Genomic DNA, 18,044 nt, shown 5'->3' with positions numbered 1-18,044 from the left:
CAAGCTTCTCCTGTACTATACGGTAATTCCTCTACTGTGCGACAGTAAGTCACTTGGTTATGACACAATCGTTAGCCTATTTTTACAAAAACGTCTGCTACGGAGCCATAACGTGAGGTACAAGGTAATGGAGCCTTTTATACATTGTCGTGTTTCTTTAGAACTAAACAATGGACAAATAGAGTCTTTAAACGCTTCAGATGTAAAGTTATTCGCAGTCAAGTGGCGTAAAAAAAAAATGGCGGTCAGTGGAATGCTAACAGGAGGTGATACCTTTGTAGCAACAAAATGGCGCCATCAGAGGTTCGAGTTCTGAAGCGAAGCTTACCCCCTTGGTCTTGCTCAGTCTCTGTGTACTTCCCATTTCTCCTGTCACTTTGTTTTTATTTTTCGCGCCGCGGCACACTTTACGGACTAGTCCATTTCATTGTGAAAGTGGGGGTGTTGACCTCTCTCAGCAAGCAGGGCGCCTGCAGCTGCTGGGGGCGCTGATCTACCAATTCCCCACACAGTGAAATGATAAAAAACAGAAAAACGCTTTGCGGCGCAGAGGATTTATTTTTTAATATTTTTTAAGTTCTCGTGCCGCCCCCCATGTGACATGAAAAAATGCCGCCCCGGGCAGCTGCCCGGTTCGCCCGTGCCAAAAACCGCCACTGGACCTGAGTTAAAACCAAGGGGGTAAGCTTCGCTTCAGAACTCGAACCTCCTATGGCGCCATTTTGACGCTACAAAGAGATCACCTCGCGTTAGCATTCCACTAACTAGCATACATTTTGGCGCCACTTTGACAGCGAAAAACTTTACATCTGAAGCGTTTAAAGACTCCATTTGTCCATTGTTTATTTCTAAAGAAACACGACAATGTATAAAAGGCTCCATTACCTTGTACCTCACGTTATGGCTCCGTAGCAGACGTTTTTGTAAAAATAGGCTAACGATTGTGTCATAACCAAGTAACTTACTGTCGCACAGTAGAAGAGGTAACCGTATAGTACAGGAGAAGGTCGCAGGCAGTTTGGACTTACGTTAGCTGTTTAGGTTTAATTACTAATGTTAACTAGCATGTTAGTGATCAATAATTAGCCTGTGCCTATGTTCTCTCCTTACATATACCTACGCTCTCCGTCTCCGTAAGATTGGAAATGATTGAGATTTCTCTTGGCACAGCTACCAGAAGACTTCACACTTTCAGACACGTTGCTCACGTCACATTTACGTTGTCTCCTTCAGTTGGAGGCTGCGCAGTAAAGCAAGAGATCACCGGAAAAGTGATTCTAATAGCCTTCACTGGTCTCCATCCAGAGCAACGGCTCTGTTGGTCCATTTTATATATGTCAATGGTTAAAACCATTGTAGCAAAGACCTCGAAACCTCTCTCAGAGTTTGTGGTCGATGCTGTTTGCTCTCTTGTGCAACATCGGGAGAGAGCAGTCTCGAAAGGAACTTCGACATTTAAACAAACTCAAACATTTTTTCATTTCACGTTCTAACATAATATGCTTTTCTCTCTCTTTTAGCCCTTCACTGTTGTTAAGTGGCTCCTGACTGAACTTGTCATGTAAGAATAACAAAAACATGTATGATGTACACAATGTGGTAATAAAGGTATATTGATTAATAATAGTTAGTATTTGAAAAGAACAAAATGTTGAAGGATGGAGACTTAAGTTGATGATCATTACCTTTTAATAAACATTTTAAAACATATTTTCACTTATAAAGGCATTTAAATATTACATCCTATCCACTATGTACTAATATTACTTCATAACCCAGCATTTCAACAAGTAACAATATACAATGGTTAATGGTTACTTAATACTCATATATTGTGCTATGAATAAAAACAGAATTAATTCTCTCATTAACTATACCCTTTTAATAAAGACATTAGTTAACTATTGAATAATGTGTATCCTTGTGTTAACTGATATTAATTAAAATGTTCTCATAACGTGTCACTGGAAACATTTGTTTTAATATGATTTTTGTGTTTTTTCTCTTAAGTTTTCTGCTCGAATTTAACCTGTACAGCTGGTGGAATGTGGATCTTTCAGTTAAAGGTAACTGTAGTTAACCATCATTATGTGTTAGAGAGAGAGTATGAGAAGGAAACTGGAAACCCTCTCTGTTCATCTGTGGTTTTGTTAACATGCTGCAGTTCAATTGAATTTGCTTTGTCACACATTCAGCTCAGAGATCTCGGGGTAAAACCATGATGGTGCCGTGTGATACAGAATACCCTGCCTTTGTCTCCGAACGCACCATCAAAGAAACAACAGGCAACATTGACTGTGAGGGCTGTATCAGGTACTGCTTCAGCCCAACGTAAACACAGTGAATCATATAATAATCATCACTTTTCCTGAAAATATCTATCCGTATTGATCAGTAGATGTTCGGTCTGCTACTATTCATTTTATTTCAATTCCTGTCTCTGTTTGGGCTGCAGATCTTTTGTCATACAGCAGATTCCCAGCAGCAACCTCTTCATGGTTGTTGTGGACAATAAGTGTGACTGCAGCAGTTCTCCTCCAGTAACCATGGATCCCATCGAGATCATGTATATCCTTTCGAGATGTAACACAGATGCAGAAAGTAGATCCTAAGAATATTTGTACAGTTACTTAATGTGAGAATTATGTTATATCTTCCTTAGGATTCAATGCGTTTATGTTGGTGAAGCGCTGAATTTCTGTTCATTTATTTACATCCTTGACGCCTTTGAACACAACGAGTCACTTAAATGTGACAGACTGAAGTTTCAGAAGGACAGAAAAAAGCCTGAATCATGCCATCCTTTCCACCCTGAGGTATGAGGACATGTGTTTGTCTGCATATAAGCAGTAGGCGATTTGAGGGGAGATGAGGGGGGATGCCAGCCGCCTTGTTAGCAGTATTGTTAAAAAGAAGTCCAACGGGGCAAGTAGACAGTCATACTGGTTTTAAATAAACCCTGAGGTTAGCAAACTTATTTGGATGAATAAAAGAAGGTGAATGGTAAAATGATCACCCAATGTTTACAGACCAAATTACTGCTTCAACTGTAGCCGTACCAAACATGCACAATTTACTTTTGCAATGAGGGATTATTAACAATATTACAGGTGTGTTTCTTTTTGCTTTTACCTCAAAATATAGTGGTTTAGATAAATTAGCTTAACTGTTTGCTTGTTTACAACCTCTACGAAACATTACGGAAATCCTCAACAACCAAACGTTTACATCTATTAGCACCAACTACTGTCTTTGCCAGATAAAATCATACAGTACAGTATATCCACCCTGTTAACATTCAACATAACCTGAACAGCTTCATCTGTATCACCCATGACTGTGTCTTCTGCAGGAAAATGCAATGGAGTGTGGTTCAGCAACACGCCTCTCCAGTCCTCTAACAGCAGCTCTGCTCCCTCTGATAGCAGCGACCATCAGCAGGTGACCATTAGCAGCAGAACTGCCCATCAGTAAGGACTAATACAACAAGAAGATGCTTATAAACACATCGAGAACATGGCCAATCAGAAATGAATTTGCTCATACCTCTGCAACAGGCAGCGCTCTACTAAGAAAACAAATCTAGCACTGAGACTCATCCATTAATGCAGAAAATAAAATAAAATTTAAAAAATAAAATAAGCGATGTGGTGCAGCAAAAGAAAATGAGAATTATAGGAATGCTCGGTGACTTTGCTCTGAACACTGCAGATTACACCACTGACAGTTTTACACAGTGTTCTGAATGAGTGCTGAAATAAGAGAAAGAAATACAGTATGTCAACAGTAAAAACTAAGTATTTTGCTGCTATTTTGTGCTAAGGATGATAGTACTGTAAGAAGTCATGTTTTTTTGTTGTGAGTGAAAAAAAATGAAGGTTAATGTAAAAGTCTGCAGAATGTAAAATGCACTTTTGTCATATGTGAAAAGAATGCAGAGCGGTCTATATTTTGGCAGTAAATTGCTAAAAAAGAGTTAACAGTGCCGTCATAGTTTTCTTTCTTCAAATATTTTATTTTGTAACTAATTGTTTTTAGTGTCTGTAATAATACGGATCATGTAAAATAGCTGCGAGACAACGGAAAAATTAGAACTTGCTTTAATCTGCCAGTTTTTCCTTGTTTTAGAGCAGAAGACATTTCAGAAGAGCTAAAGATGCATGAAGAAGATCACAGAATGTTACACTGATATAACCAGCCATAATTTGTCAAGGTGACCACATACTCTTGACCCCATGTTTAAGAAAGCTGATGAATAAACAGAAAGAAATATTTTCCTTTCTTTATTTACCCCTTGTGTTATTTCTGTGTGTGTGTGTGTGTGTGTGTGTGTGTGTGTGTGTGTGTGTGTGTGTGTGTGTTTGTGTGTGTGTGTGATATGTAAATGAACAATACAAAGTATTACAAGGTATGGTATTATTGGGAGGCCATGTGCATACAGTGTGTACAGTATCAGTAAGTTAAAAAATATGACCAACATTAAACAGAAAACGCATTAGCAAACAAAACAATTACAAACACGAGTGACCTTTCGTCTTAATTATACTGTGTATGAGTAAAACTAAATGCATGTTTAATCTTGATCTAAAATAAAGCTAAATTTAAATGCAGTTTGGAAACCAAGCTGTGCTTTGTACATCATGAACCTCAACTTTAAAAGTGCATCCAACTGGGAAAACTTGGAAACTTTTTGTAAAAGTTTGGTTCAGTCTTAAACAGCAGTTTGGTTGATCTGATAAAAAGACATTACAATCGTTTAACATTAGTCTGGAATATACCACTCAACTTTAAACACAAGGTTTAAATTTTTACATTTCTCTAGTCTTTTAGGCTGTCTGCTTCTCTTTCTCTATACAGTATAACACTGCTTCAGTGTGCCTGCACGGTGCTGTACACCATATCCTTCAGGGCTGATGCAGCTGACTCTTCATCGATGGTGTAGTACATATGGTATGTGTCAAACTGGGGGGGGGGAGGAACCAACTGTAACATCTATCAATATATATGGAACATGTATTTATAATTGCCTCTCATGTCAGACTTACGTTCTTGTTTTCAGGGTCTTGCCTTTTTACTTCCTCAGAACCTGCTAGTAAGAAAGACACACAAAGTAAGATGACTGTTCCCCACAAAGGGTGGTGTTTTATTCAAAAGTCTCTATCAATTAATATGTTTCTAAAAAACAAAACATAATAAACCATCTGGTAAGAGTGTTCTCTTACCAGATGGTTTTGCTTACATGTGAAAAAGAGTGTTGGACCCGAGCAAAGGAGGTTATTTTTGTCTCAGTGCAGTGGTGGTCTCCCACACGCATGGTTTACTTTCAGTTGAGTCTCGCATTGCCAGACCTATTTCCACAGCACTACTTCCAGTTTGAGATGCAGGTCTTGTGTGTTTGTTCTGTGCAAGCTGATGAGTTACCCAATAGTTATTTTAGTAGCTGTGAGCTACTTAAACTCTGTTTAAGTTAGAAAATGTGAAGCTACGCTAAATATGTCTTGCAAATGGCAAAAGGGTTTTAAGATCAATCTAAGCCAACAATGTGTGTAAAGGACAACTGTTTGGCCAATCTTAACCAAAACGTGTTAGTTCAGAGAAAGCACTGAGGCTGCTCTTGCATTAGCTGACTGGCATCAGTAGCTTCTTCACCAGCTGTGTGGCACAGCCATTATAATCTGACACTTCGACTCAGACTCACTCCAATAACATTTGCTGCTGCTGCTGCTATGAGCTATATTCTTGGTACTGTATATTTAATTTAATTTGAATGCTGCTGGATTCTTTGAGAGCTTTCTTTAAAGAGCACAACCTTTGTATAACCATTTGCAATAAATGGCCAATTCCTTGACTAGTGTCTCTGACTGAAGTGGTAGCTTTTATGATGCTTCTTTTGAGTAGTTGTTTAACCCTCTCAAACTGAATAAATCTTAAGATGCACTGATTGTGAAAATGCAACTTATAGAGCTTACATAATTTAATAATCAGACAAACAAAAAAATATATAGGGAGGGTTTAAGATTCGTTAGAGAACAGTATGTGCACCCCTATATAAAAAAACTAATTTTGACTTAATATATATTAGACAAACAAATCAACCTCGTTCTCACCAGTTTTTTTGTTGTAGAGAATTGCAGAAACCAGCAAGATGACGCCCACAATGACTCCACAACCAGTCACAACTGCTACAAACTTCAATATCCACGTTTCTGCTTTGCAACAATAAAAGCCATAAACAAGTCAGTTTTGCTTCTCACATTAACAAAAAGCAGGAAGACATATACATGTATACAAATATATAACATGGAAAGCCAAATATTGCTTTGTTACGGAATGAATTAAGTTGTAAACATTATTTAATCACTAAATTCAATGAGGGCATGTCAAGAATTTAAATAATTCAAAATGTATTACGCCCTTGTGTGCAATGTGTCTACTAAAGACGTGATTCAACTTGTCAAATATAAAATTTGAGCTATTTCTCAACATTTTGCACAAATGACATCACATCTAATATTTGATTTCTAATGTGATTTGGGTGTGTAATATGCACAATTCAAGTTAACTTTGAAAGTTACATACTACTAGATAGTACATTACTGTAATAGGTTTTACATATTAATATCAGAATACAAGGTCCTGTATATTTGTGTAAAGAACTATGTTTAGTGCGAGGCATACTAACACTCGACCATAAGTGCACAGCAATAAACATCCACAGAAAAGCAAAGCAGGTTGTGTTTTGAGGAAATAATAAATATGTACCTGTTATTTTATCTCCAGATTCTGGAGTCATCAAGTACTACTATCTGTTACTTGCAGGCACGAAACATATTGACATCACAACTATTAGAATATTTTCTTTCTTTAGGGGTACAAATGTTAAGCAGCACCACACATTGTTTTTAATGTGCTGCTTAATAACTTTATTTTACTTGAACAATGTTGGCTAACATCTCTTCAATAGGAAGGCTAACTTCACATACACATAAGCAACTGCATATCTATCACACACTATCTGAGTAGCCAATCAGCAACCATAACTTACTTTGTAAAGGGACATTGAGTGTACATGTGAATATATTGTATGAACACTTTGTAAAGAGTCAGCTTGAATCATTGAACTGAATAATTCCATCACCTGCTGCTTGTTTCACTGGTGTTAGGTAAGTAGAGGTGGAACTACCAGTGTTACTTGGCATATCAACAGTTTGACCTGTTGAATCAACAAAAGTACATTTCAAAATTTTAAATACATTGAAACACGTATAACTTGTATTTGACTAATGTCACACTCATTAAGAGTTATTTTTTTACCTGACATTCGTTTCACAGGAGTTACCAGAGTGGAAGCACCACGCCTGCTAACAGTCAGACCTCACAAATAAAAACACAAAGATGTTCAAACTAATTCATATTAAATTGCTATGTAATAATATTCAGGACTGCTTCCTTAATGTATCAAATGTCCTACCTTTGGTCATACTAAATGTTGGCATTGTCGGGGTCATGCTTGACTCTCTTTCCACAATATCTATAGTAAGAGAAGATGAATTTCAGCTGAGAAATTTTGAGTGTACAAATTATTATATTATATTATTAATTATATTAATGTAGAAATCCTGCTGTGATACAACACCATACAATCTGATACAATCTGTATCACCTGTATCATCGCCCACAGGTGGCATTTTAATGGGAATGGAGGTTGTTAAATAGAATAAGTCTTTACAACACTGGGTTGATAGGAATATTATTTTTCTTGCAGACTTACAAAATGATAAAGCTCAACTTTGTTATGAGGAATTTCTGAGATCTAAAATCTTTTCTGTCACCCACAAAGAATATCAAACAGCAACAAGTGCTATACCTAGTGGAATTCTTCAACTAATGAAGTGTCACTCTGAGAGACAAGAATTGTCACATCTCGTTGATTTTATTATTTTATTTTTAACATTAAAATATTAAATCTTAGGTATGTTGCTAAATGTTTTTGAATGAATGAATTGCATGCTGTATGGGTAAGTAATCACCAGGTAATCACCCGTTGCTGGGTTTAGTGGTTACAGGGAACAAGCTAGCTTTACTGCTTGGCTTATGAGGTGTCTGACAAAATCAACACATTTAGAGAAATGCATTTTTGCATTTACGGTATGATGAACTCATAAGAATCTCAGCTGTAATATTCACCAGATGCCAGATTCAGAGGAGTTTCGACAGTGAAAATATTAAATAAGCATTAAAATGGCATATTTGAACATTTTCTAAATGATTCTTAAATCTTTGCTGTATCTCTCGCTTCCTGTCATTTCTCCTATATCACTATCTAATAAAGACATATGTCCAAAAAAAACAATAAAAAAGTCAGTGTGAATCATTGAGAAACTGAGCATTTGTGTCACCTGGTGCTGGTTCCTCTGGTGTTAGGGAAGTCGAGATACAACTATCAGTGTTGCTTGATCCAACCGTCAGGTGACCTGGTGAATAAAGAAAAATACATTTAATAATACTCACATAAAGTGTAATACACATGTTTTAAACACTTTTAAAACTCACTTAAAACAGTGGCTTCTAGAAAACCAGAGATGCACTCACTTTTAACTGTCACACATATCATCACCCATACACTTTCACTGTTAAATTGAGTGCAGTATAGAGGTGGATGAATAATTTCTTTGTCATCATGTATTTTTGTTTTGTTTGTTTGTTTTGTCAATGTACTGTATATGTCACCATTATGTGTATCTATTAATGTATAGTGAATGAGTGCTGTATGACTGCTGGCTGTCTCTATGTTATATATAAACTTTATTGCAGACACAGGTCCATATAACACATAATACAATATACATAGTATAAAAAAGAGATACAAAAATACATAATAATTGCATATTAGCCTATAGAATATACAATAAAACATACAAATTTCATTTTAACCTATAGAATATACAGGCTATTGCACCAATGCTGTCTTAACATAGAAGTGTATCTATAACAGGTTTTCACAGGGCTGACTAGAGCTTCAATTATGTGGTTCTCTGACTTGTCCAGGCGACACATGAAACTAAACAATGTTAGTCCTATGTTACCTGCCTAGGGACTGCAGATGAAAAGTAGTTATTTTTACTAATTCTGGCATATTTACATGGTGTTTTTATACAACAATGTTCATAAATATGCATGGTCCCTATCAAATAAACCAATAAAATAAAAATAAAATAAATGTACTTTGTGATTTAAGTCACACATTTATCTATTATGTAATTTTGTTACCTGATGCTGGTTTTGCAGGAGTTACAGGAGTGGAAGCACCAGACCTGCTAACAGTCAGACCTGCGGAATAAAAATCTTTTAAAACTTTCAAAATAACAAATAATGGATTTGTGATAATGATCTGGATTTCTATGTTAATATACATATATACCGTACCTGTGGTCATAGTAGAAGACTGCATAGTCTGTGTCACCTCTTTAATATCTACAATAAAACAAGATGGATTTTAAACTGTGAGCTTCATGCATTTACAACTGTGTGGCACACTGTATTTGTGCAATTGCTTAAGCAGGCAGCAATAAAAGAAATTTAAGTACTAAATAATTTATGATTAACTAATGTCACACATAATACGTTGAACATTTTGTTACCCATTGCTGGTTTCACAGGAGTCGTGGAAACACCTGGGCTGCTATCAGTCAAATCTGGTGAATAAATACACACACAAAACTTTTAACTCTTTTATAGAAGTGAAATGTGATGATGTTCTGGATTGCTATTAAAATGTATAACATGTCCTACCTGTAGTCATAGTAATGGTTGGCATTGCCTGGATAATGCTTGACTCTCCTTCCACAATATCTACAGGAAAGGGATTTGTGAATGTCAATGTGGAATTCTTCAACTAATAAAGTGTCACTCTGAGAGACAAGAATTGGATCTGACCTTCTTTGTTAATGGAATAAAAGTCATAAATGTACCAATAAACATATAAGGAATTATTTCTACAGCAAAAGGAAAATAACTCCACGGAGGAAATTTGTTTTTCTAATATTCACTGGGAATCAACATGGCTTCTAGCGTACACATTTGTTATCCCCAATAAATTTAAAGAATTACATTTTAAAATACTGCACAATATTGATCCCACTAACAAATTAGTTTCACTGCCACCCTCCAAAGATTACACAGGGCTCCAGACTAACTTTTTTACTAGGGGCACTGTAGCCACTAACTGAAAATGTAGATAATGTATAAAAGAACGATAACAGAAGTCACTCACTGTGTATGGTGATAGAGGATGTGTCACTGTGTGGAGATGGATACTTTTTCTCTCCAACGTTTACAAAGTAGTAACATTTCACTTTAACCTCAGCAGATGACTTCTTATTTGCCATCTTCAGCAGCTCGGTTCCTGTCAGTGTCTGCGGACAAGAGAGGACTTTGACAGTTCCTTCACTTAAAATGTGAAAATAACTCTGAGACACAGAAACAGATGATGGAGTCTGACAGTTCAGTGTGACTGAGTCGGTCTCTGTGATCACTGGTGGATTCACTGTCAGTTTAGGTGGAAGAAGAGCTGAAAATGAAGCACATGTTGGATCAAATAACTGAAAATGTAATGTATTTAAAAAAAAAAAATCTGATGATAAATGTATGATGATAGAAGATGCCCATTGAAGATTTTCTAAAAAACTCAACATCCACGTTGAAAGCCACTTTGTTGTTTGTGCTGATACATGTCCATAGCCGCAGTGTTCACTCACCGTGTATGGTGATGGAGGATGTGTCACTGTGTGGAGATGGAGAATTTCTGTCTCCAACCTTTACGGTGTAGTAACATTTCACTTCAACCTCAGCAGGTAAACTTTGATGCGACATCTTCAGCAGCTCAGTTCCTGTCAGTGTCTGCAGACATGAGAAGACTCTGACCGTTCCTCCACTTAAAGTGTAGAAATAACACTGAGACACAGAAACAGATGATGGAGACTGACAGTTCAGTGTGACTGTTTCTGTCGCTGTGATCACCGCTGGATTCACTGTCAGTTTAGGTGGAAGAAGAGCTGAAAATTTAGAGGTTAACATATGTTATATCAATGAATAAATAATTACATTATCATCGTAATATACTTGAGAAATTGTGATTTTAACGAAGTATATACAAGCATTGAATTACCAACAGACTATAATAAACCCAGACTCTATAATAGACACAGTGATAACAGCACAGCTGGACATGAAAGATAACAGATCAGAGACTGACCGTGTGCTTGAACCTCGTGAAAGGAATCTGTTGGAAATACGTGTTCACAAATAGACTTAATAATGATGTGATAATAATAACTAAATAATAATAATAATAATCACTAGCCATTAAAAAGATAAAAACAAGAGTGTGGTATAACAAGCTGATACATGATGGCTGACGTTATATATTAATGTCATGTTTGCTAGTGTGAACCTGCATTAGTTTGTATTAGGAATGAAGAAAAGGTTTAACTTACACATGAGGATGACAAACAGCAGGCGTCCAGCCATGATGAAGCTGAATACTAAGACTGTCCAGAGAGAAGATAGTTGTGTGTCTGACTACTTTGACATATTAACTGTCATTTTGCAGCTCTCAGGAAAACCACAGCTAGCATCACACGTGAAACCATAACAGACAGGCCACAGAAATACACTCACAGAACAATCTTATTAGAGTACATGTGTTTTATTTATATTGAATCGACCACACTGGAGGCCCATAGCTGAAGAAAGATGAATACGTGTTTTCATCATTTCAGTGTCTTGGTTGATATACAGCAGTTCTGTTTCTGCTTTTTCTATATGAATAGATACACAAAATCAAGTGTAAACATTGGCTCAATTCATTAAAGTCATCTTAAAACGTATATTCTTGTTGATAACCGTTGTTATTGATTCATTCTATTTGATGTGTTCCCTTTTATTGTGTTATTCTTGTGTTGCATCTTGTTTTGTAATCTGTTTTTATTGTTTTATTTGTATGTATGTTGTATGACTTTGTGTACATGTATGACTCACTTCACTCCTCTTGTCTAAAGCACTTTAGTAAAAACGTGTGGAAGAAAAAGTTCTTTCAGGTCCAATAAAGTGGCTGGTTCAGATGAGATTTATTCACTGCCCAGTGGAGACAGAAGCTCACAAGAAACAGTAGGTTTCTCTCTGACCAGAATGAGTTTTCTGGTCAGCGTTTTATACAAGGTTACAGGAAGCAACAGAATAACAAAAGCTGAGAAGACATTCACTCACAAAACGATCTGAGTCGATTTGCATAGACGTCTGCTACTGAACTTCACCTTTTGAAATTAATGTTTTTAATTATTCAAAGCACTGTGACACGTGACACATGTTAACTTCTGTTTATATCAATTCAATGAAGTTACATTACTTAGGGATCATGATGTAAATAGTGCAAACATTAATTAACCTCGAAAACGAAGGAAAAGTGAAAACATGCAAATAAAACAACAATTCGACATCAAATAGGGTGGTGATGGCGCAGTGGATATGACACATGCCTTTGGTGCGAGAGATCCGGGTTCTGCGATACATCAACCAATGTGTCCCTGAGCAAGACACTTAACCCATAGTTGCTCCAGAGGCGTGCGACCTCTGACATATATAGCAATTGTAAGTCGCTTTGGATAAAAGCGTCAGCTAAATGACATGTAATAATGTAAAAATTAACTTTGGAGTGCTGTTCACTGGATCTCTGAGGGCTGATGTAGCTGGCATCTCTGAGCTGCTGCTGTTGTCATTCTATAAAGAGAAACAGACATGACTCTGATATGCATGTTTGGTTTCTGTCACAATAACAACTTTTTTCACATCTGAGAATATACATTTTAATTTGTACCTATAATGACATGTTATTCCAACATTACATACTTTGGCTAAACATGCATCAACAAGAAGCTAATCAAACTGTCTACCTTATGCTACATTCAGGAAGAGAAAAGCAGCTCATGTGTGGATCCATAGGTGACGATACTGTAAGTTTCATCATAACCAGCCAGCAGACCAGATACGTTTACTTTTGGTCTAAATGGAAAATAATAGAAAAACAGCTTTTGTAAAGAGTGTGTCTTAATGGCAGAGGAAAGCAAAAGCTTAGTACACATTTCCAAAGTAATGAATTACTCTCCAAACATCTAAATCAGGGGTGTCAAACTCAACTTCACTAAGGGATCTAAATCTAAATCTAAAATCTAGATCTAAATGATGTGAGTGAAAAGTGTAAATCTCAGATTCTGCTGCTAAATATGGCAGTAGCCTTTCTGACCTGCAGCTGTCACTATTACTCTGCTGAATCCTCCGTAGCAACACTGACGTGCTGGTTTTAGATGATGGAGTCTGACAGTTCAGTGTGATTGAGTCGGTCTCGTTGATCACTGGTGGATTCACTGTCAGTTTAGGTGGAAGAGATGCTGGAAATGTAGGTATATGTTGGATTAAATAAATGAAAATTGCATTTATTTAAAATAATTCTAATAATACATTCATAATAGCAGACGATGTCTATTAAAAACTTTCTAACATTTATTTTGAAGACTTGTACCCCATGCAACTTATTGAGCTTACATCATTTAATAATCAGAGACAAACTAAAAAATATATAGGGAGGGTTTTAGATTCGTTAGAGAACAGTATGTGCACCCCTATATAAAAAACTAATTTAGACTTAATATATAGTAGACAAACAAATGAACCTCGTTCTCACCAGTTTTTTTGTTGTAGAGAATTGCAGAAACCAGCAAGATGACGCCCACAATGACTCCACAACCAGTCACAACTGCTGCAAACTTCAATATCCACGTTTCTGCTTTGCAACAATAGAAGCCATAAACAAGTCAGTTTTGCTTCTCACATTAACAAAAAGCAGGAAGACATGTTCTGTGCATAACAACAGTGTTTCAACCACCAATACCAGTGCACACCAAATATATAACATGGAAAGCAAAATATTGCTTTGTTACGGAATTAATTAGGTTGTAAACATAATTTAATCACTAAATTCAATGAGGATATGTCAAGAATTTAAATAATTCAAAATGTATTACGTCCTTGTGTGCAATGTGTCTACTAAAGACACATGATTCAACTTGTCAAATATAAAATTTGAGCTATTTCTCAACATTTTGCACGAATGACATTCTAAGATCTTTTCTGTCACCCACAAAGAATATCAAACAGCAACAAGTGCTATACCTACTGGAATTCTTCAACTAATGAAGTGTCACTCTGAGAGACAAGAATTGTCACATCTCGTTGATTTTATTATTTTATTTTTAACATTAAAATATTAAATCTTAGGTATGTTGCTAAATGTTTTTGAATGAATGAATTGCATGCAGTATGGGTAAGTAATCACCAGGTAATCACCTGTTGCTGGGTTTAGTGGTTACAGGGAACAAGCTAGCTTTACTGCTTGGCTTATGAGGTGTCTGACAAAATCAACACATTTAGAGAAATGCATTTTTGCATTTACGGTAGGATGAACTCATAAGAATCTCAGCTGTAATATTCACCAGATGCCAGATTCAGAGGAGTTTCGACAGTGAAAATATTAAATAAGCATTAAAATGGCATATTTGAACATTTTCTAAATGATTCTTAAATCTTTGCTGTATCTCTCGCTTCCTGTCATTTATCTTATATCACTATCTAATAAAGACATACGTCCAAAAAAAAACAATAAAAAAGTCAGTGTGAATCATTGAGAAACTGAGCATTTGTGTCACCTGGTGCTGGTTCCTCTGGTGTTAGGGAAGTAGAGATACAACTATCAGTGTTGCTTGATCCAACTGTCAGGTGACCTGGTGAATAAAGAAAAACACATTTAATAATACTCACATAAAGTGTAATACACATGTTTTAAACACTTTTAAAACTCACTTAAAACAGTGGCTTGTAGAAAACCAGAGATGCACTCACTTTTAACTGTCACACATATCATCACCCATACACTTTCACTGTTAAATTGAGTGCAGTATAGAGGTGGATGAATAATTTCTTTGTCATCATGTATTTTTGTTTTGTTTGTTTGTTTTGTCAATGTACTGTATTATGTCACCATTATGTGTATCTATTAATGTATAGTGAATGAGTGCTGTATGACTGCTGGCTGTCTCTATGTTATATATAAACTTTATTGCAGACACAGGTCCATATAACACATAATACAAAATACATAGTATAAAACAGAGATACAAAAATACATAATAATTGCATGTTAGCCTATAGGATATAGAATAATACATACAAATTTCATATTAACCTATAGAATATACAGGCTATTGCACCAATGCTGTCTTAACATAGAAGTGTATCTATAACAGCTTTTCACAGGGCTGACTAGAGCTTCAATTATGTGGTTCTCTGACTTGTCCAGGCGACACATGAAACTAAACAATGTTAGTCCTATGTTACCTGCCTAGGGACGGCAGATGAAAAGTAGTTATTTTTACTAATTCTGGCATATTTACATGGTGTTTTTATACAACAATGTTCATAAATATGCATGGTCCCTATCAAATAAACCAATAAAATAAAAATAAAATAAATGTACTTTGTGATTTAAGTCACACATTTATCTATTATGTAATTTTGTTACCTGATGCTGGTTTTGCAGGAGTTACAGGAGTGGAAGCACCAGACCTGCTAACAGTCAGACCTGCGGAATAAAAATCTTTTAAAACTTTCAAAATAACAAATAATGGATTTGTGATAATGATCTGGATTTCTATGTTAATATACATATATACCGTACCTGTGGTCATAGTAGAAGACTGCATAGTCTGTGTCACCTCTTTAATATCTACAATAAAACAAGATGGATTTTAAACTGTGAGCTTCATGCATTTACAACTGTGTGGCACACTGTATTTGTGCAATTGCTTAAGCAGGCAGCAATAAAAGAAATTTAAGTACTAAATAATTTATGATTAACTAATGTCACACATAATACGTTGAACATTTTGTTACCCATTGCTGGTTTCACAGGAGTCGTGGAAACACCTGGGCTGCTATCAGTCAAATCTGGTGAATAAATACACACACAAAACTTTTAACTCTTTTATAGAAGTGAAATGTGATGATGTTCTGGATTGCTATTAAAATGTATAACATGTCCTACCTGTAGTCATAGTAATGGTTGGCATTGCCTGGATAATGCTTGACTCTCCTGCCACAATATCTACAGGAAAGGGATTTGTGAATGTCAATGTGGAATTCTTCAACTAATAAAGTGTCACTCTGAGAGACAAGAATTGGATCTGACCTTCTTTGTTAATGGAATAAAAGTCATAAATGTACCAATAAACATATAAGGAATTATTTCTACGCAGCAAAAGGAAAATAACTCCACGGAGGAAATTTGTTTTTCTAATATTCACTGGGAATCAACATGGCTTCTAGCGTACACATTTGTTATCCCCAATAAATTTAAAGAATTACATTTTAAAATACTGCACAATATTGATCCCACTAACAAATTAGTTTCACTGCCACCCTCCAAAGATTACACAGGGCTCCAGACTAACTTTTTTACTAGGGGTACTGTAGCCACTAACTGAAAATGTAGATAATGTATAAAAGAACGATAACAGAAGTCACTCACTGTGTATGGTGATAGAGGATGTGTCACTGTGTGGAGATGGATACTTTTTCTCTCCAACGTTTACAAAGTAGTAACATTTCACTTTAACCTCAGCAGATGACTTCTTATTTGCCATCTTCAGCAGCTTGGTTCCTGTCAGTGTCTCGACAAGCGGACGTTTAGATTCTTGACAGTTCCTTCACTTAAAATGTGAAAATAACACTGAGACACAGAAACAGATGATGGAGTCTGACAGTTCAGTGTGACTGAGTCGGTCTCTGTGATCACTGGTGGATTCACTGTCAGTTTAGGTGGAAGAAGAGCTGAAAATGAAGCACATGTTGGATCAAATAACTGAAAATGTAATGTATTTAAAAAAAAAAAATCTGATGATAAATGTATGATGATAGAAGATGCCCATTGAAGATTTTCTAAAAAAACTCAACATCCACGTTGAAAGCCACTTTGTTGTTTGTGCTGATACATGTCCATAGCCGCAGTGTTCACTCACCGTGTATGGTGATGGAGGATGTGTCACTGTGTGGAGATTGAGAATTTCTGTCTCCAACCTTTACGGTGTAGTAACATTTCACTTCAACCTCAGCAGGTAAACTTTGATGCGACATCTTCAGCAGCTCAGTTCCTGTCAGTGTCTGCAGACATGAGAAGACTCTGACCGTTCCTCCACTTAAAGTGTAGAAATAACACTGAGACACAGAAACAGATGATGGAGACTGACAGTTCAGTGTGACTGAGTCGGTCTCTGTGATCACCGCCGGATTCACTGTCAGTTTAGGTGGAAGAAGAGCTGAAAATTTAGAGGTTAAGATATGTTATATCAATGAATAAATAATTACATTATCATCGTAATATACTTGAGAAATTGTGATTTTAATGAAGTATATACAAGCATTGAATTACCAACAGACTATAATAAACCCAGACTCTATAATAGACACAGTGATAACAGCACAGCTGGACATGAAAGATAACAGATCAGAGACTGACCGTGTGCTTGAACCTCGTGAAAGGAATCTGTTGGAAATACGTGTTCACAAATAGACTTAATAATGATGTGATAATAATAACTAAATAATAATAATAATAATCACTAGCCATTAAAAAGATAAAAACAAGAGTGTGGTATAACAAGCTGATACATGATGGCTGACGTTATATATTAATGTCATGTTTGCTAGTGTGAACCTGCATTAGTTTGTATTAGGAATGAAGAAAAGGTTTAACTTACACATGAGGATGACAAACAGCAGGCGTCCAGCCATGATGAAGCTGAATACTAAGACTGTCCAGAGAGAAGATAGTTGTGTGTCTGACTACGTAGACTTTGACATATTAACTGTCATTTTGCAGCTCTCAGGAAAACCACAGCTAGCATCACACGTGAAACCATAACAGACAGGCCACAGAA

At 36.1% G+C, this 18,044-nt stretch overlaps 2 protein-coding genes across 11 annotated transcripts in view; one reads left to right on the top strand and one right to left on the bottom strand.

Moving 5' to 3' along the window:
- Positions 1-4,272, top strand: part of cacna2d3 (calcium channel, voltage dependent, alpha2/delta subunit 3) — a 37,777-nt gene extending 33,505 nt beyond the window's left edge. For all 4 annotated transcript variants that reach the window (XM_039796595.1, XM_039796593.1, XM_039796592.1 and 1 more), the window contains 6 exons: positions 1,521-1,561; positions 2,011-2,066; positions 2,196-2,313; positions 2,456-2,568; positions 2,734-2,816; positions 3,353-4,272. In XM_039796595.1, the coding sequence (XP_039652529.1) occupies positions 1,521-1,561; positions 2,011-2,066; positions 2,196-2,313; positions 2,456-2,568; positions 2,734-2,816; positions 3,353-3,445 (504 nt within the window). In that variant the 3' untranslated portion in view covers positions 3,446-4,272. The remainder of the gene's footprint in view (positions 1-1,520; positions 1,562-2,010; positions 2,067-2,195; positions 2,314-2,455; positions 2,569-2,733; positions 2,817-3,352) is intronic.
- Positions 4,273-4,356: 84 nt separating this feature from the next.
- Positions 4,357-17,927, bottom strand: LOC120556838 (hyphal wall protein 2-like). Of its 7 annotated transcripts, XM_039796606.1 has the most exons (16): positions 17,865-17,927; positions 17,624-17,650; positions 17,127-17,423; positions 16,813-16,938; positions 10,274-10,444; positions 9,793-9,852; positions 9,642-9,695; positions 9,427-9,474; positions 9,271-9,330; positions 8,400-8,474; positions 7,472-7,531; positions 7,315-7,374; positions 7,139-7,213; positions 6,108-6,209; positions 5,046-5,089; positions 4,358-4,962 (listed from the first exon to the last, which is right to left on the bottom strand). In XM_039796606.1, the coding sequence occupies exons 1-16, from the start codon at positions 17,896-17,898 to the stop codon at positions 4,870-4,872; spliced, it is 1,386 nt and encodes a 461-aa protein (XP_039652540.1). In that variant the 5' UTR covers positions 17,899-17,927; the 3' UTR covers positions 4,358-4,869. The 7 variants fall into 7 exon arrangements, with proteins under 7 accessions (XP_039652543.1, XP_039652540.1, XP_039652544.1 ...); XM_039796605.1 differs by lacking the exons at positions 16,813-16,938; positions 17,127-17,423; positions 17,624-17,650; positions 17,865-17,927 and adding exons at positions 10,758-11,054; positions 11,255-11,281; positions 11,496-11,558 and having other exon boundaries at positions 4,361-4,962; positions 10,274-10,570; XM_039796608.1 differs by lacking the exons at positions 16,813-16,938; positions 17,127-17,423; positions 17,624-17,650; positions 17,865-17,927 and adding exons at positions 10,758-11,054; positions 11,255-11,281; positions 11,496-11,558 and having other exon boundaries at positions 4,361-4,962; positions 5,046-5,086; positions 10,274-10,570.
- Between the last annotated feature and the right edge of the window lie 117 nt (positions 17,928-18,044).

This window comes from Perca fluviatilis, chromosome 4 (genome assembly GCF_010015445.1).
Source record: "Perca fluviatilis chromosome 4, GENO_Pfluv_1.0, whole genome shotgun sequence".
NCBI lineage: Eukaryota > Metazoa > Chordata > Actinopteri > Perciformes > Percidae > Perca > Perca fluviatilis.
Note: the sequence above shows the minus strand (reverse complement) of the source record. Positions and strands in the feature narration are given on the sequence as shown.

Bases quoted from the DNA above. Each gene is read 5' to 3' on its own strand.
- LOC120556838 (XM_039796606.1), bottom strand. From the start codon at position 17,898: ATGGCTGGACGCCTGCTGTTTGTCATCCTCATGT. The intron at 9,696-9,792 runs GTAGGACATGTT...TTTATTCACCAG, and splicing joins AACCATTACTATGACTACAG to ATTTGACTGATAGCAGCCCA. The intron at 7,375-7,471 runs GTAGGACATTTG...TTTATTTGTGAG, and splicing joins AACATTTAGTATGACCAAAG to GTCTGACTGTTAGCAGGCGT.